The following is a 22,468-nucleotide window of genomic DNA, read 5'->3' as shown; positions in this document are numbered from 1 at the left end:
ATTTAGTCACCAAGCGGGTAACAGTGCAGCACTTGCCCATCTGCACATGCGTAGTTTTCCTATATCAGCCACAATAAAACAAAATGGTGGGGATTTGCAGTTGTGTAATATTAACCACTCACAATACAGAGAAGCATCCGCTCTAGCCAAGAAGACGAAACTTGTTGCAACCTCACTAGGCTTACCTAGTGGGCCAAGACCAGCCTTGTGACCCCATCCTTCCATCTGTTCGGGATTTCGGGTGTCGACTTGAATTGGTGTATAGATTGCACCTGGACTGAAATTGGAGACCAGTCAGTATCTACCTTTAAAGAGATAGGAATGTATGATCCTCACGCGACTGCATTGACTCGAATACCCTTGGGAATCAAGTATGTCCCCAAAGACCTAGTAAATCCAATGATAGCTCCTTTGGTCGCGGCATAATCAATCATGGTACCCGATCCACGAAAAGTCACAACCGAAGAAGTATTGATGATCCTGTAGCAAGTGCATGAGTATACGATCATATAGGTTAGACAGAAAGCACCCACGAATCACCTCGTGTCATATGAGGAAGAGCAAACTTCGCCATCGCAATCATTTGGACGATATTGGCTCTGAAGATGTCTTCGGTCTTTTCCAGATCGATATTCTCAAATGTCGTACATAGGTACTGTTTCGACGCATTATTGACAAATATGTCAACCGTGCCGTACCTGTAGACTCTCTTGGTCAGTCATTTATTAATACCAGGAAAGTAATCCAGGCTGACTTCTTCACATGTTCATCCACTCTGCGACGACACTGGTTGCGATCTCTCAAATCACCTGGGATAAGAAGGCAAGTCCTCTTCTCTTGCTCAACAGAGTTCTTGGTTGTCTCTGCGTCTGGCTGTTCTGAGGGCAAATAAACGATAGTAATACCCGCACCCTCTCTGGCCATTATAATAGCAATTGACCGTCCAATCCCAGAACTAGGAAATAATTAACCGCGTGAGTTTATTCCTGCGAACTTGCTACACATACTCGCCGCCAGTGATTAGAGCGTTTTTGCCCTTCAAATTTCCGGAACCGGCATATTCAGCAAAGCCGTGAAGGCCCTTTAGTTTGGTCGACTCACTGGGCTCTGTCATTATGCTCTCCAACCTAGCACATTATCTTAGTAGATATATTCCACTCGGGTAAAAGCATTACTCACCCCGGCTTGTTCTGAGACTGTGCCGCCGGTGCAGGCTTGAACGTGCCATGTTCACTCATAGAAGATTCCATACCGATAACAGAAGTGAGAAATGATGTTTAGGAGAATTGGATAAAGCTGTGCTGCCTTTAAGAGGCTATGTTTGCTGTATTTGTTACTAACATTCTGTCGTCATACTGCTACAGAGGCGTACGGGACTTGAAGCCGGTAACTAGGGAGATTAATGCTTTGTTGCAGTGCCAACCATGTCAATAAAACCTGTATTTTCGTTCGTTCATGGCTTCATATAGGAATTAAGAATGGCACCCTGGTACTTGTAACCAACTGACATTGGATCATAACTACCAAATTCAAAAATCGTGCTGTGTTGCAATGAATATTTACGTGCAGCTCACTGGGAAAGTATATTTCACAAGAAGAGTGCACATTACAATCACACCTAACAACGTTACATTAATTTATTGAAGGAAATTTTAGCACCATCTACATGGTGGTACCGATGTACCTGCATCTATGTATATCTAAGCATAAACAAGCTCACCGCCTCCGGAGATCTCGTTTACCAGCCAATAAGAAGAACGAACGGTGAAAAAACTGGTACGCTATACCTGAAATAGACAAGCTCCCTTCTGGCTTGGCCGTGCACGGAAGAGAAAAGGAAACAATTTTTCGCTCGACCTTTTTCTTCTTCTTTCTCTTCCTTGGGAAAGCTCGACTTTCTCCATCAGCAGAACGTTTCTTTCTGTTGATTAAGATTTCCCTCGGGTCGTGTCTCACTCGTTACTTTAACATCTCTTTATTTAAACCATGCCTATCACCGCTGGTGACGCAGCACCTGGTGCCGCCATGAAGGCTGAGATCACCGACTACGCCAAGGCCTTGGAGGTTTTGGATACCTACACCACCCGTGATGGCCTTGATGCGGATACCCTGCTTGACTCTGACAAGCACGGTGCATTGACCTACAATGATTTCCTGATCCTGCCCGGTTACATCGGTAAGCCGAACCCCGCAGTAAAAAAAAAAAAAAATCTGACATTTTCTGACCTATACAGGCTTCCCCGCCTCCGATGTCTCCCTGGATACCCCTGTTACTAAGCGTATCTCCCTGAAGGCCCCCCTTCTGTCCTCTCCCATGGACACTGTCACCGAGCACAACATGGCTATCCACATGGCTCTGCTCGGTGGCCTGGGTGTCATTCACCACAACTGCTCCCCCGAGGATCAGGCGGAGATGGTCCGCAAGGTTAAGAGATACGAGAACGGTTTCATCTTGGATCCCGTTGTCATCTCCCCCAAGACCACCGTTGGTGAGGCCAAAGACCTCAAGACCAAGTGGGGCTTCGGTGGCTTCCCTGTCACTGGTAAGATACCCACATCTACTTCTCCCAGCACCTACCACACCCACTTTGCATGATGATCATCCTCTTTTAATTATAACTTTCGTTCCACTGCAGCAACGAAAGTTGCACTGTAGAGAACCAGATTTTATCTGAGCAATTTGTCTACTTTGGATATTGTCCTCACATAAGCTTTCAGCAGCAAATGCTAATGTTTGAACATAGAGAACGGAACGCTCAAGTCCAAGCTCGTTGGAATGGTTACCTCGCGTGACATTCAGTTCCACACTGATCTCGACGAACCCGTGACTGCCATCATGGCCACGGATCTTGTTACTGCCCCGGCCGGCACCACCCTCGCCGAGGCCAACGAGGTCCTCCGTCGGTCCAAGAAGGGAAAGCTCCCCATTGTCGATGCCAACGGCAACATCGTCTCCCTGCTTTCCCGTTCTGATCTGATGAAGAACCTCCACTACCCTCTGGCTTCCAAGCTCCCTGACTCCAAGCAGCTGATCGCCGCCGCTGCCATTGGTACTCGCGAGGAGGACAAGAAGCGTCTCCAGCTTCTTGTTGAGGCTGGCTTGGACATTGTTATTCTGGACTCTAGCCAGGGTAACTCTATGTACCAGATCGAGATGATCAAGTACATTAAGAAGAATATGCCCGAGATCGACGTTATCGGTGGTAACGTTGTTACCCGTGAGCAGGCTGCTGCTTTGATTGCCGCCGGTGTCGATGGCCTGAGAATTGGTATGGGCAGCGGTAGTGCTTGTATCACCCAGGAGGTCATGGCTGTTGGTCGTCCCCAGGCTGCTTCCGTGCGCAGCGTTGCAACCTTCGCCGCTCGCTTCGGTGTTCCCTGTATCGCCGATGGTGGTATCCAGAACGTCGGCCACATCGTCAAGGGTCTTGCCATGGGTGCCAGCACTATCATGATGGGCGGTCTCCTTGCCGGTACCACCGAGTCCCCCGGTGAGTACTACGTCAGCAACGAGGGCCAGCTCGTCAAGGCCTACCGTGGCATGGGCAGTATCGCCGCCATGGAGGATAAGAAGGCCGGTGGTGACGGAAAGGACAGCAAGGCCAGCAACGCTGGTACTGCCCGCTACTTCTCCGAGAAGGACCGTGTCCTCGTTGCCCAGGGTGTCGCTGGCTCCGTTCTTGACCGCGGATCCGTCACCAAGTTCATTCCTTACCTCATTGCCGGTGTCCAGCACTCCCTGCAGGACATTGGTGTCCAGAGTCTGACCGCTATGCACGATGGTGTCAACAACGGCACCGTGCGTTTCGAGATGCGAAGTGCCAGTGCTATGACCGAGGGTAACGTCCACGGTCTCCACAGCTACGACAAGAAGCTTTACTCGTAAGATCCAAGCTTTCTAAGAGTTGACTGGACCTCTTTTGTGAATACATCTATTGGGGTGACCCCGATAGATGATGAGGCCTTGAAAATTAAAATAAGGGTATAGGATAGGAGTTTACGATTTGAAGATTTACGCCATTTCTGGTAATGAGCATACACGTTTTATTTTTCTCTCAATCTATTCCAATTGTAAACGTAACGTAGAGGGTTCGTAGAAGGTTGCCCAAGCACATGGCGCTGCATTCGGCTAAGCTCGATGAGGTTAAGCTACACGCGGGGTACCGAGGAACTGCCTAGGCTCTCGGGTCTTTGCCTTTTACTATATTGAGAAGCCGAGGAACGGCTTCGAGATCACAATGTCTTTTGTTTGTCAAGGATCTATTTCTCGTCACTTATCACAACGATTGGGTCGTCGATCTGCCGTTGATCTTGTTTTTCGGACATCTCGTGCAACGCATATTGCCTCGGTTCAGTCATTTCAGCGCCCGAGCAGTAAATCTGCTTTGAGACAATACACGACTAGAATTTCTTCCAATTCTCAGAAGATGTCTAGCACAAAACGTGATCGTGAGCCTGCGGTGCCCCGGCCTAGTTCCAGGTAAGGCAACAGCAAGGGACCATATGACTGGTGATGTCGCCAGGGAGGCATTCCAAAAATAGTAAAAACTAACTATTATATAGCGTGCTTCTGATATCTCCAAAGAACGAGATCCTTCTTCTTCATCGCGTGAAGACCTCTACCTCTTTTGCCTCTGCGCATGTCTTTCCAGGTGGCAACCTATCCAGCCAAGATGGTGAATGTCCACCACCCGAAGACCTCGCACGGCATGAAGATTCCCCTAGTTACCGACGTGCGGCGATAAGGGAACTGTTTGAAGAAAGTGGAATTCTTCTAGCTAAAGACCGGAACTCCGGGAAGATGCTTGCCTTCGACGAGCCTACCCGAGAGGCAGGCAGACGACTCATTCATCAGAACAAGACCACCTTTGATGAATGGCTAAAGGAACAAAGTGCTGATGCAGAGCCTGATATAGGTAAGTGCCTAGCTCGTGTAATTGAGATTTGAAAGCAGCACGCTGACTTTACAGGTCAATTAATTCCCTTTACTCGTTGGGTTACGCCTACCAATGTCCCCAAGCGATACACCACTCAGATGTATCTGTATTTCTTGCCTTTACCTGTAAACGTGGATAAGAAGCTCCTCGACCAACTCCCATCAGAGGGCGAGCACGAGGAGCACCAGATTCCAACGAGCGATGGGGGAATCGAGGTTACGGAGGCACAGTTTCTTCCAGCCTCAGAGTGGGTTAGTCGTGCCCAAAAGGCAGAAATTATCCTATTCCCACCTCAGTTCCTTCTTTTGCATTTGGTGTCAGGATTCCTGGACAGGGTGCCTCGTACAGATGCTTCTGTGGAAGAGATGGAGAAGCGTCGTCAAGCGCTTGTCGAGTTCGTCCATTCGGGATCCCCCCCATGGACAGATAAATGCATATCTCCCAAAATGCTTCTCATGACCAGCGATGGACGATCTGTGTTAGGTCTGAATGATCCCGGACCTGAGCTGAAAGGGTCTTCCAAGCGAGGCGAGTCCGAAAGAGTGGTTCTTGTGCGGTTTAAAAAGGGAAGTGCACGAGAGGTGGCTGTGGGATGGAAGAAGGATGTGTTACAGGAAGAAAGGGGAAAGAGTAACCTGTAAAATACATACATTTACCCATAGCACAACCAGCCCTACATAGATGTATCCAGCAATCGATATGAATATTAGAGTTGAAATTGCCACGGCCTCAAGTATGTTCGCCACTAAAGCCACGCTTGCCCCACTTCGGCCACGCCAGCCCTCGACAAAGGGTCACATGACCCACACAAATCATTTGAGGTCTTCAATTTAATGTGCGGCAGAAAAACCCTCCACCTCCAACCTCACCGTCGCCCGTCAAAACCTCAACACCAAACCCGCCAAAATGGAGAACGAAAAGGGAGAGATCGTCGATCTGTACGTGCCATGGAATTTACACCCGTTCTCCCAGTCCCAATATACCCTGTGCCCTGTGTCTGCGTGGCCGCATACTATCAGCAATCCCACTTCGATCCCAACCGAAAGAAATGGACCCAATGTGATCGGAGACTGCGAGGATTGAAAAAGAAAATCTACAGCGCCGCTTGATTGCGATCGTTGGCGAGCCACCAGAAAAAAAACCAGGACACAGGGTATTGGAGGGGAACACATTCACTCGCAAAACTCCAAAAAAGAAGCCAACCAACTAACATGATCTTCCTCTCAACAGCTACGTGCCCCGCAAGTGCAGCGCCACCAACCGCATCATCAAGGCCAACGACCACGCCTCCGTCCAGCTCTCCGTCGGCAAGGTTGACGAGAACGGCCGCTACACCGGCGAGAACCAGACCTACGCTCTTTGCGGCTTCATCCGTGCCCGCGGCGAGAGCGATGACTCCTTCAACCGCCTGGCCCAGCGTGATGGATACCTCAAGAACGTCTGGACCGCCTCCAGCCAGCGCTAAATCATCCGCAGCAATGTGGTTTTTTTTACCGGGTGGTGTTGACGGGTTGATTTGATGGTACGTTATAATGATCTACATACATCCTGCATGTTTCATGTTCCAAGGCTAATTTGTCGCAGAGGAACCGTGGCTTGATGGTCCGTGTTCAGGGAGTTGGTTTCAAGACCAAAAAAAGGACGCAAGGGATATAGTTATGTTCCTTAGTTCAATTTTTTTATTTTTCTCCTCTGAGAAACTCCTGTTTTCCTACCTATCTCTCGAAATGAATGGAATATCGACGATTTAATGGGTCAGGTTTTTTTCCTCTACGAATCCCGCCTGTTCTCTTTCTGTGATAGACTCCCACCCAACCTCATGAAGCACAAACCAAAAAAAGCAATGCCAAAAAATCGAAACGATATCCCTTTCATATATTTCTTAGTCTCTGCCTGTTTCCTATTTCTTTATTCCTTTACCTTCTCGGTATATCAAGGCTTCCTCATTCTTTGTAGACTCAGAAAACCAGACTGGTTCGCTGGTCTTGGTCTTCGTTGTCTCCAACTCCATGAGTGAGGAGGTAGAAATACTTTTCATTGCCGAAGATTATGCTTCCGAGCTTTGCCTGCTGAAGAGCCATTGCTGCAGAGATCCATGCACTGGGGCACAGATACGGGCAGGACATCCATTGTAGACACATGCTAGATGAATATCATTCTGACAGTCTGCTTCTTTCTCAATTGTCTCTACATTGACTGGCTACGTTGGCTACGCTGAATTCGTTTTATCAAGTATTTTATTCACATCCTGTCCATCGTTGATATGTAATACGTTTCCTTCCACATAAACTCGTGATTGCAAGCGGGAAACCCCCATAAGCAAGACACAACTAAAAGCACGTTCTTTTTTGTTTTTCTCTATGTGTATTTCCATGTTTAATCCTTCTCAAGACGAACGGCCGGGTTGGTCTCAATGAAGTTCAGATCGACCTTGTGACCGAGGAGCTCACGAATGTTGCTGACGGCATACCTAAAAGATATTAGTAAACGAAAATAAATGGTAGATGGTGCAACGTACTTGATCATAGTAGGTCTCTCCAGACTCAATCCCCATCCGTAGACTCTCAGGTCCTTAGGCAGACCCATAGCCTCCAGCATCTCCGGACGGAACATACCACTGTTACCGATCTCAACCCACTTGCCCAGACCGTCGTGGTAGCCGAAGATCTCCATACTAGGTTCAGTGTAAGGGTTGTAGGCAGGCTTGAAGCGCAGCTTGTGGATGCCCATCTTAGCGAAGAAGACCTCCATGAATCCAATCAGACCACCAAGGGTCAGACCGAAGTCAGCAATGACACCCTCGACCTGGTGGAACTCTGCCAGATGAGTAGCATCGACGGACTCATTTCGGAAGACACGATCGATACTGAAGAAGCGAGCGGGCCGGGGGTTGGCGGCCAGCTTGTGCAGCATGTAGGTCGAGATGGAGGTGGTGTGGGTGCGGAGCACCAGACGGAGGGACTCATCTGCGCTCCAGGGGTAGCGGTAGCCAATGGAGCCGAACTTTCCGTGCTCGTGAACCTCGCGGACGTTGTCCCAGTACTTCTTGTAGTCGAGGGGCTTCTCGGACTTTAGTTGCGCGGGGCGGTGGGGGTCATTGGGGGGATCCTCTCGAGGACTGTCTGCCACAGCAGGGTCGGAGATGTAGAAAGTATCCTGGAGATCACGGGCGGGGTGTTGCTGGGGCACGAACAAAGCGTCGAAGTTCCAGAAACCGGTCTCGACAAAGCGGTTGGTGGGCATCTCCTCGAAACCCATGTCGAAGAAGATGTTGCGGAACTCTTGGCGGACCTTGTTCAGCGGGTGTAGTGTACCAGATGGAGTTGGGGCGCCCTTAGCATTGAAGTTGTAGGGCTTGAGGTGCGCCGTCTTCCACGAGCCACTGGCAATCATCTCCGGAGTGAGGTCGGTCTGCTCCTTGACAAATTCCCGGGCATACTTGGGACCCTTGGTGATCTTGAAATTAATCTCCTTTGCCAGACCGATCAACTTTCTCCGCTTGAGGTCAGCCAGGACCTTTTTATCCTCCAGAGTCTTTGTTTTTTGAACGGCAAGCAGTTGCTGTTGCGTCTCGTCGACAATTGAGTCTGCGGATGCCCGCAGCAAATCCTTGTCCTTCTTAATCCAGCCACGCTTGAAGGCGTTTCCTTGGCCAACTTTAGCATTCTCCTTGCCCACAATTCCGGGCAAGTCGGAGATCTTCAACCCGTCCATAGCAGCAAGCACCACGGCGAAGACCTTGGCCTCGTGACTGCCATTGGTGGCAATCTCCTGGCCCTCAGCAGTGAGAGTGACGATTTCCTTCTCTAGGGTCTCATATTCGACCATCTGGCGGGAATCAAGGCGATCGAGCGCACTCTTAACGTTCAATGAGGGGGTGGAGGGGAAGGCATCGCTGGAAAGGATGGGCGCATCGGACGCGGACAAGGCGTCCAAAATCTGGTTTGTCAAGTCGGACGCCATGGCTGCAGCCTTCTCCTGCAGAGTCAATTTTTGACGGGTGTTTTGAAGGTCGTTCTTTTGATCGGACAATATTTCACAGAATTATGACTCTGCGGGATTCCAAAAGATAATACGTCAGGGCACACTGACCACTTGTGCCATTTCCACCCCGCCATTGACTGGCCGTTGACCAGTTGGCTTGCTGACAGTTGCCCTAAGACAGGGCATCTTTACCACCTATATACATGTAGTTACCACCCATTCCCAACCTTGGAACATTTGAAGGTTAAAGACATACCTGCTACCTCCAACGTTGTATATTGCAGGTATCTTTTTTCTTTTTCTTCCACTGGACTTTTGTTTTTTTCATCTATATAGGATCTATACGGAATCCTATTTATTGTGAACACATGGTTTCCATCTTTTTTATTATATTTTGAAACATATGGTCGGCACATATATAGTAGTGAGTGGTTCAGGTACCGTGGAAAGTCGAACAGCTTCACCTTCTCATCACCACACGAGGTCCCCATGTGACCAATAGACGGTGCCAATACCTCGGCCAACAATAACGGGACATCTGGAGACGCTAAGCCCGACGGCTCAGCCACCAACAAAAGACGCAAATTGCGATGTCAATCAAACTATGGATCTGTGGCAGTACCCTAACGAACAGACATTCTCGTTGGTTCCTTATAGGCTCAGACTAGCTTCGACTGGATCCCACTGGATCCCAGCCAATTGTTCTTCAAACTCTGTCTCGCCTATCTTTACCTCTGGGGATCGGAAGGGGATGAGAGTAATTTGGTACCAAAGGGTATGGAATTAGACTATTGAGAGCAAAACCACGAACCGGAGCCACCTGGTGATCGACACTAGTTCCAGAGTCGATCACTTCCATCCCTGGGCATGAAACGGGAATTGTGTACTCCGTATTCGGTATTGATAGAGGTAACTTGATACTCGATGATATATGTGTAGATACATCATGCATGTTGATATAATATACGAAGTACCTCAGGTATATATACGAAGTACCCATGTAGGTATACCCATGTAAAAAAAAACTATAATAGATCCGTCCGTGCGTGCCTATGCAGTCACCTGGGCATTGATTTTGATCAATGTGCAGAAACATAACCCATTTTAATACCTATTTTTACCCAATTTGACCCATTTTATTTGATTTTTTCTCTTCTTTTTTTCCTGATGAGAGGCGATTTATAGATTCTACCTAAAACATTTGAGACACATAGAAAGAACAAAAAGTCCCTCTAAAAAAATCCCCCCCAAAAACCCCAAAGAGGTGACATATCACCGCCCCTTTCAAAATCAGTTTCTGTTTTTTTCCCCCTCCCCCATCCAAATTCCCGCTTTTCTCTTCTCATCCTCAAACCTCCTTTTTTTTTATTTGATTTTGATTCGATCAAACCCTTTTTTATTATTATCTGTTGATTCTAAGTTTCTTTTTGTCTTTTTCCCCCGCAGAGCCATCCAAGTGGTGGCTTACATAACCGGGCGCGTTTCTCCAGTGGGCTCCCAAGGCTTATCCACCTATTTTCCCCCTTCCCGACTTCCAAGGTTTCCAGATTCCCTTTCATATTTATCCCCGGTTGACTCGGGTTCTATTTATTCCTATCTTCTATTTGGACTTTCCCCCTCATGTCGCCTTAATTAGACTATATTTCTGTCATCCGCTCAGGATCCAGACTTTCCCAGTGAGTGATCCTGAAGCTTGATCTCCGATACCCTACATCCCATAATTCTCAACGGGGGGATTGGTACTATAATATGTGTTGCATATTTGTATTATGAACTAACCGATGTAGGCCACAATGGCTAGCGCGGACGAGACACTCGTGGCCGCGGCTGCCGTGCTGCAGAATCTAGCAAGAGACGAATCTATCCCCGGTTCCTCTTCGCCCCCATTTGATTTCCAGTTAGCCAACGGTACCAAATCGGCCAAACTTCCCGGAGAAAACAGTCCCGCCAAGGAAGCCTTCGAAGCCGAGCTTGAGGCCCTGGTGCGCCGCGTGCACCATCTGGAATTCCAAGCTGTCAGTCACCACAATTTCCAACAGCAGGCGGACCCCTACCAGACCACTCCGTCTGCTGAAGAGACCAACGAGAGGAATTTCTTGAGGACATTTGGGCTCTCTCGCTTGTCGTCCGGTCAAGATTCTGACTCTCTGTCACAGCAGCAAAAAGCGATCCCGGTCCCCGCGGACGAACCGCCCCTGGGAGAAATAGACGACGAATCCGATGATGAAGATGATAACGGCACCCGTGTCGTGCGGGAGGAGGATATTAGCTTCCTCCGCAACCACGTACAAAAGCAGGCCGAGGAGATAAGCAGCCAAAAGGATATTATTGCTCAGGTTCGCGACGAATTGCAAAAACAGGAAGAGCACACTCGCCGTGCTCTTACCAAGGTCGAAAATGAGGATGTCGTGCTTCTCGAACGTGAGTTGCGAAAGCACCAACAGGCCAACGAGGCCTTCCAGAAAGCTTTGCGTGAAATTGGTGGTATCATCACTCAAGTCGCCAACGGTGACCTGTCCATGAAGGTCCAAATCCACCCCCTGGAGATGGACCCCGAAATCGCAACCTTCAAACGAACAATTAACACTATGATGGATCAACTGCAAGTCTTCGGTAGCGAAGTGTCTCGTGTCGCACGTGAAGTCGGTACTGAAGGAATACTCGGTGGACAAGCCCAGATCACTGGCGTCCATGGTATCTGGAAAGAGCTTACGGAGAACGTGAACATTATGGCCAAGAACTTGACAGATCAAGTGCGAGAAATTGCCGCCGTAACTACCGCTGTCGCCCACGGTGATCTTAGTCAGAAGATTGAGAGCCGGGCCCAAGGTGAAATTCTGGAGTTGCAGCAAACGATCAATACCATGGTAGACCAACTCCGAACGTTTGCAACAGAAGTTACACGAGTCGCGCGTGATGTCGGTACGGAAGGTGTACTGGGAGGACAAGCTCAGATCGAGGGTGTCCAGGGCATGTGGAACGAACTCACGGTTAATGTCAACGCCATGGCCAACAATCTTACCACGCAGGTGCGAGATATCGCTACTGTCACAAAGGCTGTTGCCAAGGGTGATCTCACGCAGAAGGTCCAGGCCAACTGTAAGGGAGAAATCGCAGAGTTGAAGAATATTATCAATTCCATGGTGGACCAACTACGACAATTCGCACAGGAAGTCACCAAGATTGCCAAGGAAGTCGGTACCGATGGTGTTCTTGGAGGCCAAGCTACCGTGAATGATGTCGAAGGAACATGGAAGGATTTGACAGAAAACGTCAACCGCATGGCCAACAACCTGACCACGCAGGTGCGTGAGATTGCGGATGTCACTACCGCGGTCGCCAAGGGTGACCTAACCAAAAAAGTTACCGCCAACGTACAAGGAGAAATTCTCGACCTCAAGAGCACGATTAATGGCATGGTGGATCGTCTCAACACCTTTGCTTTCGAAGTTAGTAAAGTGGCTCGTGAGGTCGGCACAGACGGTACCCTCGGTGGTCAGGCCAAGGTCGACAACGTGGAAGGAAAATGGAAGGACCTGACGGACAATGTGAACACCATGGCGCAGAATTTGACGTCTCAGGTCCGAAGTATTTCCGATGTCACGCAGGCTATTGCCAAGGGAGACTTGAGCAAAAAGATCGAAGTGCATGCCCAGGGAGAAATTCTCACGCTCAAGGTCACCATCAACCACATGGTGGGTCGACTCGCCAAATTCGCTACTGAGCTCAAGAAGGTCGCCCGAGATGTCGGTGTTGACGGCAAGATGGGAGGACAAGCCAATGTGGAGGGTATTGCGGGTACTTGGAAGGAAATTACGGAGGACGTGAACACCATGGCCGAGAACTTGACATCACAAGTCCGCGCTTTCGGAGAAATTACCGATGCCGCCACCGATGGTGACTTTACCAAGTTGATCACGGTCAACGCGTCTGGTGAAATGGACGAGCTGAAGCGGAAGATCAACAAGATGGTTTCCAACCTGCGGGATAGTATCCAGCGAAACACTGCCGCCAGGGAAGCTGCCGAACTCGCCAATCGTACCAAATCAGAGTTCTTGGCCAATATGTCACACGAGATCAGAACGCCGATGAACGGTATTATTGGAATGACCCAGTTGACGTTGGATACGGATGATCTCAAGCCATACACCCGAGAAATGTTGAACGTCGTGCACAACTTGGCGAACAGTTTGTTGACTATCATTGATGACATTCTGGATATTTCCAAGATCGAAGCCAACCGCATGGTTATCGAGAGCATTCCATTCACTGTCAGGGGTACTGTCTTCAATGCTCTCAAGACCTTGGCTGTCAAGGCCAACGAGAAGTTCTTGAGTTTGACCTACCAAGTTGACAACACCGTTCCCGATTATGTCATTGGCGATCCATTCCGTCTCCGCCAGATCATTCTCAATCTTGTTGGAAACGCTATCAAGTTCACCGAGCATGGTGAGGTTAAGCTCACCATCCGAAAGTCGGACAGAGAACAATGCACGACCAACGAATACGCCTTTGAATTCTCAGTGTCCGACACGGGCATTGGAATTGAAGAGGATAAACTTGACCTCATTTTCGATACCTTCCAACAAGCAGATGGCTCAACCACCCGCAGATTCGGCGGCACTGGTTTGGGATTGTCGATTTCCAAGCGTCTTGTAAATTTGATGGGTGGTGATGTTTGGGTCACTTCCGAATATGGACATGGAAGTACCTTCCACTTCACCTGTGTGGTGAAACTCGCAGACCAGTCTTTGAGCGTTATTGCCAACCAGCTCTTGCCGTACAAGAACCACCGCGTGTTGTTCATCGACAAGGGTCAGAACGGTGCTCAGGCTACAAACGTCATGAAGATGTTGAAGAAGATTGACCTGGAGCCGTTGGTTGTAAGGAATGAAGAACATGTTCCCCCTCCTGAGATTCAAGATCCTTCTGGCAAGGAATCCGGCCATGCCTACGATGTTATTATTGTTGACTCGGTGGACACAGCCCGTGTCTTGCGGACGTTTGACGAGTTCAAGTACATTCCGATTGTTTTGGTCTGTCCTTTGGTGTGCGTGAGCTTGAAGTCAGCTTTGGACCTTGGTATCAGCTCCTACATGACTACCCCGTGTCAGCCGATTGATCTTGGCAACGGTATGCTACCAGCCTTGGAAGGCCGGTCGACGCCGATCACCACCGACAACTCACGTTCATTCGATATCCTTCTCGCAGAGGATAACGACGTGAACCAGCAGCTTGCGATGAAGATTCTTCAGAAGCATAACCACAACGTCTTTGTTGTTGGTAACGGCTTGGAAGCTGTTGAAGCTGTTAAGAAACGTCGTTATGATGTTATTTTGATGGATGTTCAGATGCCAGTCATGGGCGGCTTTGAAGCCACCGGCAAGATCCGTGAATACGAACGCGAGAGTGGGCTTCAACGAACCCCAATCATCGCGCTCACTGCTCACGCCATGTTGGGTGATCGGGAGAAGTGTATTCAGGCCCAGATGGACGAGTACCTGTCCAAGCCACTCAAACAAAACCAGATGATGCAAACTATCCTCAAATGTGCTACCCTTGGTGGGTCGCTATTGGAGAAGAGCAAGGAGTCTAGGATTTCGAGCAGCGGGGAAATGCACCCCAACTACTCAATGAATGAGAACCAACAGCCGCAGCCCCCACAACAACGGTCAAAGCAGCAGCCCTTGCCGTCCCCTCGCCCGGTTGTAGAATCCCGGTCTATCACAAGCTCTGGTCCCATCGCCCGGGGCAGTGTGGTCAGTCCTTCGGAAGAAAAAGAAGAGATGATCGACGAGCGGGTACGTTAGCTGTATGTTCAGAACCGAACCCCCAAAACAGCTTGGCTAATTATTCCCAGGCATTGCTACGATCCAACAGTACATGAGTTTAGCATATTTATTTCCATGCAGATGATTTCGATGCGACTATACCCTGTCTATATGAGTCTCATCTACTTTTGTCTACTTCATACCCACCTACGTCTTTCCCCTCCGTCTGTTATGATTACCCGTCATCAACCTCCACCATTGCATTCGCTTTTTTTTCCTTCTGAATTTCATTTCTCCTCCTATTGGAGGTGGTGTTTGGCGCAGTCTACGATTGGACCTGGTTTGATCTATATGGAAGGATGACCGAATAGGGGAGTTTTCGCTTATCAGAGGGGCGCTTTGTTCTTTTTTACCTCTTACTCTACCACTTTTTTCTCTTGACCATCTAGCCTCTCGCTTTTTCGTCCCACACCCGAAGCATCTTCTTACCGTCCATTCTTGTACCGTATTTAGTTTGCTACTGATCATATCAAGCGCGGCATAAGAACACCGCTCAATTTCCTCTTGGTCTTTTCTTTTCTATCGTTCATGCGTATCTCCCACTTAGCTCGCAGATCATCTAGCTGCCAGCTATCTCTCGATCTGTGTTCTGGACTACTTATCTTCAACCTTTCCAACGCTCCTTCGCGCTCGCTTCTCATTCGTGGTATACCTGACGGTCTCAATTCTTCTTCCATATCATAGAATTTGGCTGTTCGATCAGTCCTAGGGGTTTAGGCAGTTTCTAGCACTGTCTTGACATAGTGCCTCCCTCTTTTCTATCTTGATATTCTTTGATCCCTATCAGGCACAATGAACACGCGCTCGTGTTTAGGTGTCTACCATACGTAGGGCTAGAAAGTGAGGAGGAAGAGAGTTGTATCGTTATAGAGGCACGATCTGCCCACTACATAATCTATCTACTCTAGTAAGGAGTTGATATCTGAGGAACCAACATATGGCCTAAGGCCATCATAGCACCTGACTTATTAGGATCACCGTTAACAACGATCCCATGGTACTTCAGGTCTCGTGTCGCGATGGGCTGGACCTTGTATAGCGCGAATTTTACCTCCATCATCTCAGAAAGGGCTGGCTTGCATGATCGTGGAAGAAAGCAAGGAGTCACTAAATCGGATGTCGTACCGGTTTCAATATCTAAGTGATGGAAATTGATCCTTGGATGTTCAACTATCTCATAACTGAGAACTTCGCAGTCCAAGTTCGAAAGGGTTTCACGAATCTCCTCTAGGTCGAGGTAGCGACTTTCGAGCTGAAGGTATAAAGGCACTATCTTTTGTACAGCGCTGGTTCATCGAAGGTCAGTGTGAAGCGATGCTATATGTAAATGTGAGATTGTTTGAAGGGCAAGATGATATCATTACAATAGTGCTTTATAGAAATAGGCTTAATACATACCTCTCCGTAGTACATACATGAAGTTTGTGGAACTGGCCCTTTCATTTTTTTTTAACAGTACAGACCTTCGTTTAATTTTCGTAAAATATATAAGTGTCGGTTATTCCAGTGACGATAGATTTGTACGTGCTCTTGGCTTTAGGTTATTTGCACGGGGTCGATACTCGTAGATTTGTGTTGCATTGAGATCAACAGCCAAATCGTTATCTAACTACTCCTATACAGGATTGAGGCCTCTAAACTAGATTGTGGTCTATAGTAGAGGGGTTGGTAGGGTTGACCAAGAGAAAGTTGCCGGTAGCCCCAGAGGTGATGTAGACGAGAAAATTACAAGAAGGGCTTGCCTAAATGGGATATTTGTTGGGGTCGTTCTCCAAAGATCTCATTATGGTCATTTGACCACTCTGGTCACTGTACAGACTAGAAAACTAGCAACCTATGTAATATGGGTCATTGTAAACACATTTTATTAGCCTCCCAAGCAGCAAGAGGCTAACAGCCCACTGGATATGAGATATGATGAAAAACATTGATTGCTTTTAAAACACCAAAGCATGCCCAACTCCGAAAATCTGCGTGTTGCAGGAACCGTGTCGTATCTGAGAAAGCATAAAACAAAAGAAAAAATAGATGCCCAGGATAAAATTTAGTCGATATCCATCTGCTCCTCCACTCCACCATCCACCAAAAGCTTGGCCTTCTGCTTCTGGCGGATTCTCTCCTCGCCGTGGACTCTGTTGGAAACCTTGCTCTGCTCGGCAACCATGGGGAGACCCTCCTCGCGCTCGCGGAGTTCCTTCCGAATGAGGTGCTCGCCCTCGTTGACGACCTTGCGGTCTGCCTCGCGCTGGCGCTCGCGGGCGAGTTTGCCGGCCAGGCGGCGTTTCGTGAACACACGCTCGCGGCGGGTTCTGATCTCCTCCACTCTCTCCATGGCAGTGATGGTAGCAGCCATAAGGTTGCGGTCGTACTTGACGGGGACGTTTCTCTTCTTGGCGAACTGGGACAGGACAAGCGACGAATCCACGATCATCTCCTTTCCGCGGGCGGCACGGTGAGTCTTGGTCCACTTAAGCTTGCGGGGCTGACGCTTCATCTTGAAATTCTTGTGGCACTTGGACCGACAGAAGCGGAATTGTCGGGCATCGTTGCGGACGAATGTGATGCCCTTACTCGGGAAGGCCGGGCGGGAACAGAAGTGACAGGTTTCAACACTGCAGATAAAATGAATATTAGCATTTCCGTAGAACGGGTACGGACAAAAATTAACGGCAAAACTTACCGCATGGTTGTGGTGTGGTGTTGGTTATGTCTTCGTTGAGTCGCAAGAAACTTTTTCTGTAGCTCGGGCCTGAATGGTGGAGCAGACTACGCTAAACCCTTTTGGGGACACCCGCGCTGACTTTTCTATCCCGGCGCCTCTTCGCCCATTCCCCGGTCCAACTGACTTGATCTCGATTCGCGACTCTATCCTTCTCAATCTACAAAATGGCCTCTGCTCTCGCTATTGGGTTTGGCATCGCCACAACCGCCTTTTTGGTGAGTGAAAACACTCTTTGTTCAGCAGTATGGGACTAACTTATTGTCTGCAGGGCCGCGCTGGTCTGGTCGCCTACCGCCGCTCCAAGGGAGGCTTAAACGCTGCCGGAAAGGCATTCTATAAGGGGTTCGTGGGCATTTCATCACCTTATGGTTAAATGGAATATTGGCTAATGTCGTTTCACAGAGGATTTGAACCGCGCATGAACCGTCGGGAAGCCTCCCTGATTCTACAACTTGCGTATGTGCTAGCTACAAACGTTTGATCTACCAGAACTAACATGATTTCTTTTCTCAGTGAACGAACTTTGACCAAGGAGAAGATCCGCAAGAACCACCGCCAGCTCATGTTGCTCAACCACCCTGATCGTGGTGGCAGCCCATACTTGGCGACTAAAATTAACGAGGCGAAGGAATTCCTCGACAAACATGCTTAAGACTTTGCCGATCCGACTTTGATTTATCTCTTCTCCGGCAATGACCTTTGGGCAACGATGGAAAAGCGAATTTAGGTCTCGACATTGACCAACCGGTCATCATATTTTGGGCACATAGCGTGGCGTTGGTTTGGCATTTACAAGATCGGAGGAACAGGACTGCTCTTTACGAACCTTGTTGTATTATATGCTTGTTTTCACATATCCCTACGAGATCGCCGCTCTTCGTTGAATGTACTTTTATATTACTATACATCTGACATACCCAAGACTCTACAACCGGCAATTCCCGGCATCATATTAGATCATGCTGCCAAATTGTCGATCTTGGCGACATTTAGTCACCAACCCACCCAACCCCTGGACAGTAAGAAACACATAGGCCCAAGACACATAGGCCCATGACTAGGTGATAAGGCCTGGGCGTAGAATCCGTCCTACCCCATATAGAACGCCACACAAACACTTCTCGCAATAATTACGCTACACGGAAGGAAAAATGTTTGATCGGCGTTAAGGGTGGAGTGAAAATTGGAAGAGATTGAACGGATGCCAATGCCCCTGTTCTCCGGATCGGACGAAATCGACCGTCCACTCGGCGGTCGGGTTTCGGGGGTTCCGTCATGCCAAATAATCTTCAAGTCAGCAACTCGTATGGCATCCGTATAGCGTTTTATCCCCTTTCTAAGGTTAGAATCATATCAATCAGTATATCTGCTCACGTGTGGTTGAGTCATTTCTTACCTAAAGTCCCAAACTTTGAGGTGATTGTGTTCAGTGGTTTCATTGTCAACTCCCTTGGGAAAAAAAAAGCTTCTATCCATGCGTCATTCATCTCTATAATCCATAGCGCATTCTCTTTCTTTCTCTTTCTATCTTCTCAGGGGGTGAAAAAGAAAAACCTCTGTGCTGAAAAACACCCCGCCATATCGATTACTTATCACCGCCATTACCTCTCCTCCGCGGAGTTTCCGTTGCCCCTCAAACGCAAAATGGATGGCTTGGGGGACGACGGCATGGGCTTCGACCCGCCTATGATGAACCACACCCCACAACTATTCAACTACGATCATACTCAGATGCAAGCGGGGTCTATGTACGATGATTCGTCATTAGGCGCGGGGGACGAGACCAACGATGCGAAGAGACGGAGGATCGCGAGGGTAAGGATCATTGCCCGTTACAGAGATTGAGAACACATCTAATGAGCCAACAGGCGTGCGATATGTGTCGGAAGAAGAAGATTAAATGCGATGGGAAAATGCCAAAATGCTCACACTGCATCAACTACAAGACGGAATGCATTTTCACACAAGTGGAGAAGAAGCGGAATCCCCCTAAAGGGTATGTATACTTGTATACTTCATTGCATATAAAGTTCTGTATCTGACCTCGGGTTGTCTCTTACATAGAGCGAAATACATCGAAGGTCTGGAAAACCGACTAGGCCGGATGGAGTCGTTGTTGCGTTTGTCGGGTCTGTTGTCAGAAGACGATGGTGGCAAGACGGATCTCGGGACATTGGAGAAGCGGCTCGCGGATCGAACGAATGCGTTGAACGCAGCGAAAAGCTCCAACATGTTTCTGGCTCAAGCGGCTGCAGCACAACAGGCCCCAAGCTCCCATCACACCACACCTCGTATGGACTCCAACTCCAGTCCTCAGACCGCCGCTACATCACCAGAGTCGCAGAAGTCAGAGACCGAAGTCGAAGCGCTGTCGGATATGATGTGTTCTTTGGTGACAAACAACTGCGGGGAGACTCGGTATATCGGTAGGCTTTGTTTGTGCAACCGGTTTGATCTAGTTTGTTAACATTTTCACAGGATCTTCATCTGGGTTTTCTATATTCTCTCAAAAGGGCATCCAATGGGTTAATGAGAAAACTGGCGATACATCCTTCCAGGACATGATCTCGTCGGCATATGTCGATGACAATAAATGGATGTACTGGAAACCCGAGATTTTCAGCGATATCTTCGCAAGACGTGTATTCAAGCCTCTGCCGCCAAAGGAGGAAGCTCTTTCTCTTTTCAAAGACTTCTTTGAAAACTTCAATTGCATGTTCCCATTGTTCCACGAAGCGACATTCATGCACCTGGTGGAGCGGCAATACTCGCGCGATCCCTATGAGGGATCGGGCTGGTGGGCAAGTATAAATGTTGTCCTGGCGATTTCTCATAGGCTTCGGGTCATGAGTAACTTAGTACCACACGAAGAAGACAAAAAAGCTTGGCTTTATTTGAAGAACGCCATGGGAGTTCTGACTGAGCTCACAATGCGCAACACCGATTTATTGAGCGTGCAGGCGCTATTGGGCATGGTAAAGTTGTCCTACTCGGGTTTCAGTGGCTTTATCTAACGTAATCTTCTAGTCACTCTTCCTTCAGGGAACCCCTAACCCACAACCTGCTTTCTTCCTAGTCGCTGCGGCGATTCGACTTTCCCACAGCATTGGTCTACACAAACGCGGTTCTAGCTTTGGCCTCAACGTGGTTGAAGTTGAGCAGCGGAAGAGAGTGTTCTGGATCGCCTATCTTCTTGACAAAGAGTGAGACTTGCTTTTAGGTGCCTGCATACCTTTATTTTGAATACTGACTGATTCCTTAGCATTTGTCTACGCTCTGGTCGACCACCAGTACAAGATGACGATGATATGAATGTCGAGCTGCCAAGCGAAGATCCTCCAGACAATGTTGGAAATGTGCCATTATCTGATGGTAAAAGCAAGTTCAACCTATTCCGGGCATTTTGTGAATTTGCCACTATTCAAAGCAGAGTATACAAGCGACTTTATTCTGCCAAAGCATCGAAACAATCAGACGGTGAATTGCTCAATACAATCGGTAAACTTGACAAGGAGCTGGAGGACTGGAAAGACAGTATTCCTATCGACTTCCGCCCCGAATACGACATCCAAGCTACCCACACCCCCCTCATCATCCACATGGTCGTTCTACATTTTGCCTACTACAATTGCTTGACCACCATTCATCGGATGTCGGTTCATCACGGGTATTGGACAAGCCGTCTGTCCAATTATGCCATACAAGGGTTGAATGCACGGCCCTTGAACCCTAGGGTATTCTTGTCGGCAGTTTTGTGCGTCACTGCGGCCAGAGCATCGATTAATTTGATCAAGTATATTCCGCAAGGAGATTTTGCTTGTGTTTGGTACGTTTCAGAGAATTATGGGAACAAACAGCGGCTAACTTGGTATCAGGCTGATTCTCTACTATCCGGTGTCTGCCCTTGTGACTCTTTTCGCCAACATCCTACAGAACCCCAACGATGCGCGGGCTCGATCAGATGTTAAATTAATGAGCGTGGTAGTCAGCTTCCTGTCCACCCTGGTCTCTGATGAATCCAATGGCAGCATCAAGCGTATGCTAGGTCTTTGTGGGGAATTCGAGAGAATTGCCAAGGTGGTCTTGGATAAAACCGAAAAAGAGTCTCATTCGCGCAAGAAACGCAAGAATGCAGAAGACTCTACAGGCGCAGCCGACGAGCAGTCGGCAACTTCACCCTCCGCCAAACGTACACAACTACCGCCCACCTCTGCACCCTTCTCCCCCTCCGTGTTTACCAACCCTACGGCTGCCGCCGCCCACTCGCCCGGCACAGGAGGACCATTCCCGGGGACTACAATGCCCCCAACAAATAATCTCCCCGCCGACCTCCCAAGCAATGTCCATGCCATGTCTGGCATTGGGCACGAGTTCCCGGACATGATGAGTCCTGATCAAATGGCTAGTGTTGCATTCTCTGACCAACACCCATTCAGTGCCAGCCCCGGTATCGCATCATTCCAGCAGCCATTTGTCCCACAAGATCTCTGGCAGATGCCAATGACAATCGAGTGGGACTGGGCGGATATGTCCACCAATTTCCCTCCTTTTGAAGGAGTTGGCCCCGGCGGGCCGCTGCCAGGGCAGTGATCATGAGTGTATGATGGACCAAAATCACTTTCATCTATCTTTTATGTAACTCATGACGGTGGGATTATTGTTTCCGATGTTATTTCTCCATACCAAACCATCTCCACACATCTTGTATATTGAAGCGCCCCTCTTTTTATTTCGAAACCATCCCCTAGGTCTGTCTCTATAGAGGGACCAGAATAATTATGGGTTTTTATTACGGAGCGAATGGCGCAAAGGTGGGCCCTATTCATAGGAATATATACAGACAGGTCTCCAATTATATCCAAATAGTCTTAGACAATCATTAAACTAAATTGTCTAACAACAACCTTAAAAGGGACTCCCGGCTTTAAGCTAACTCCATCCGTGGACCTCGGGGCATGCGCTCCAGGGCTGCCGGGGCCCGGGCTGCCCAGGTG

At 48.6% G+C, this 22,468-nt stretch overlaps 9 protein-coding genes across 9 annotated transcripts; 5 read left to right on the top strand and 4 right to left on the bottom strand.

The window, feature by feature from the left end:
- Positions 1-2: 2 nt before the first annotated feature.
- Positions 3-1,250, bottom strand: N7487_004518 (oxidoreductase, short-chain dehydrogenase/reductase family; the record flags this gene model as incomplete). The annotated part of the gene is made up of 7 exons (XM_056872265.1): positions 3-40; positions 123-277; positions 337-480; positions 534-698; positions 755-955; positions 1,008-1,127; positions 1,180-1,250. 7 exons carry the CDS (start codon positions 1,248-1,250, stop codon positions 3-5), a joined length of 894 nt encoding a protein of 297 aa, XP_056729985.1.
- Positions 1,251-1,986: 736 nt separating this feature from the next.
- On the top strand, positions 1,987-3,886 carry N7487_004517 (putative IMP dehydrogenase; the record flags this gene model as incomplete). The annotated part of the gene is made up of 3 exons (XM_056872264.1): positions 1,987-2,176; positions 2,235-2,543; positions 2,745-3,886. The coding sequence occupies 3 exons, from the start codon at positions 1,987-1,989 to the stop codon at positions 3,884-3,886; spliced, it is 1,641 nt and encodes a 546-aa protein (XP_056729984.1).
- Positions 3,887-5,772: 1,886 nt separating this feature from the next.
- rps21 (40S ribosomal protein eS21) lies at positions 5,773-6,421 on the top strand. The gene is made up of 2 exons (XM_056872263.1): positions 5,773-5,875; positions 6,168-6,421. Exons 1-2 carry the CDS (start codon positions 5,844-5,846, stop codon positions 6,400-6,402), a joined length of 267 nt encoding a protein of 88 aa, XP_056729983.1. The 5' UTR covers positions 5,773-5,843; the 3' UTR covers positions 6,403-6,421.
- Positions 6,422-6,895: 474 nt separating this feature from the next.
- On the bottom strand, positions 6,896-7,078 carry N7487_004515 (uncharacterized protein; the record flags this gene model as incomplete). Its single annotated transcript, XM_056872262.1, has 1 exon — positions 6,896-7,078. The coding sequence occupies one exon, from the start codon at positions 7,076-7,078 to the stop codon at positions 6,896-6,898; it is 183 nt and encodes a 60-aa protein (XP_056729982.1).
- A 116-nt stretch (positions 7,079-7,194) lies between these two features.
- On the bottom strand, positions 7,195-8,900 carry N7487_004514 (phenylalanine--tRNA ligase subunit alpha; the record flags this gene model as incomplete). Its single annotated transcript, XM_056872261.1, has 2 exons — positions 7,195-7,407; positions 7,456-8,900. The coding sequence occupies 2 exons, from the start codon at positions 8,898-8,900 to the stop codon at positions 7,314-7,316; spliced, it is 1,539 nt and encodes a 512-aa protein (XP_056729981.1). The 3' UTR covers positions 7,195-7,313.
- A 1,814-nt stretch (positions 8,901-10,714) lies between these two features.
- On the top strand, positions 10,715-14,808 carry tcsC (putative two-component osmosensing histidine kinase (Bos1); the record flags this gene model as incomplete). The annotated part of the gene is made up of 2 exons (XM_056872260.1): positions 10,715-14,722; positions 14,782-14,808. The coding sequence occupies 2 exons, from the start codon at positions 10,715-10,717 to the stop codon at positions 14,806-14,808; spliced, it is 4,035 nt and encodes a 1,344-aa protein (XP_056729980.1).
- A 1,988-nt stretch (positions 14,809-16,796) lies between these two features.
- Positions 16,797-17,437, bottom strand: N7487_004512 (ribosomal eL24 family protein; the record flags this gene model as incomplete). Its single annotated transcript, XM_056872259.1, has 2 exons — positions 16,797-17,364; positions 17,433-17,437. The coding sequence occupies 2 exons, from the start codon at positions 17,435-17,437 to the stop codon at positions 16,797-16,799; spliced, it is 573 nt and encodes a 190-aa protein (XP_056729979.1).
- Positions 17,438-17,638: 201 nt separating this feature from the next.
- pam18 (putative mitochondrial DnaJ chaperone (Tim14)) lies at positions 17,639-18,126 on the top strand (the record flags this gene model as incomplete). The annotated part of the gene is made up of 4 exons (XM_056872258.1): positions 17,639-17,689; positions 17,743-17,816; positions 17,877-17,930; positions 17,988-18,126. The coding sequence occupies 4 exons, from the start codon at positions 17,639-17,641 to the stop codon at positions 18,124-18,126; spliced, it is 318 nt and encodes a 105-aa protein (XP_056729978.1).
- Positions 18,127-19,052: 926 nt separating this feature from the next.
- atrR (transcription factor atrR) lies at positions 19,053-22,064 on the top strand (the record flags this gene model as incomplete). The annotated part of the gene is made up of 7 exons (XM_056872257.1): positions 19,053-19,289; positions 19,343-19,470; positions 19,539-19,900; positions 19,953-20,449; positions 20,502-20,677; positions 20,737-21,300; positions 21,350-22,064. Exons 1-7 carry the CDS (start codon positions 19,119-19,121, stop codon positions 22,062-22,064), a joined length of 2,613 nt encoding a protein of 870 aa, XP_056729977.1. The 5' UTR covers positions 19,053-19,118.
- Positions 22,065-22,468: the final 404 nt, after the last annotated feature.

This window comes from Penicillium crustosum (genome assembly GCF_028827405.1).
Source record: "Penicillium crustosum strain IBT 35664 chromosome Unknown utg000002l_segment0_segment0, whole genome shotgun sequence".
NCBI lineage: Eukaryota > Fungi > Ascomycota > Eurotiomycetes > Eurotiales > Aspergillaceae > Penicillium > Penicillium crustosum.
The sequence above is the reverse complement of the archived record's forward strand: the minus strand, read 5'-3'. Positions and strand labels throughout refer to the sequence as shown.

Excerpts from the sequence above, each read along its gene's own strand:
- rps21 (XM_056872263.1), top strand. The coding sequence starts at position 5,844 with ATGGAGAACGAAAAGGGAGAGATCGTCGATCT. Across the intron at positions 5,876-6,167 it reads AAGGGAGAGATCGTCGATCT|CTACGTGCCCCGCAAGTGCA; the intron begins GTACGTGCCATG and ends TCCTCTCAACAG.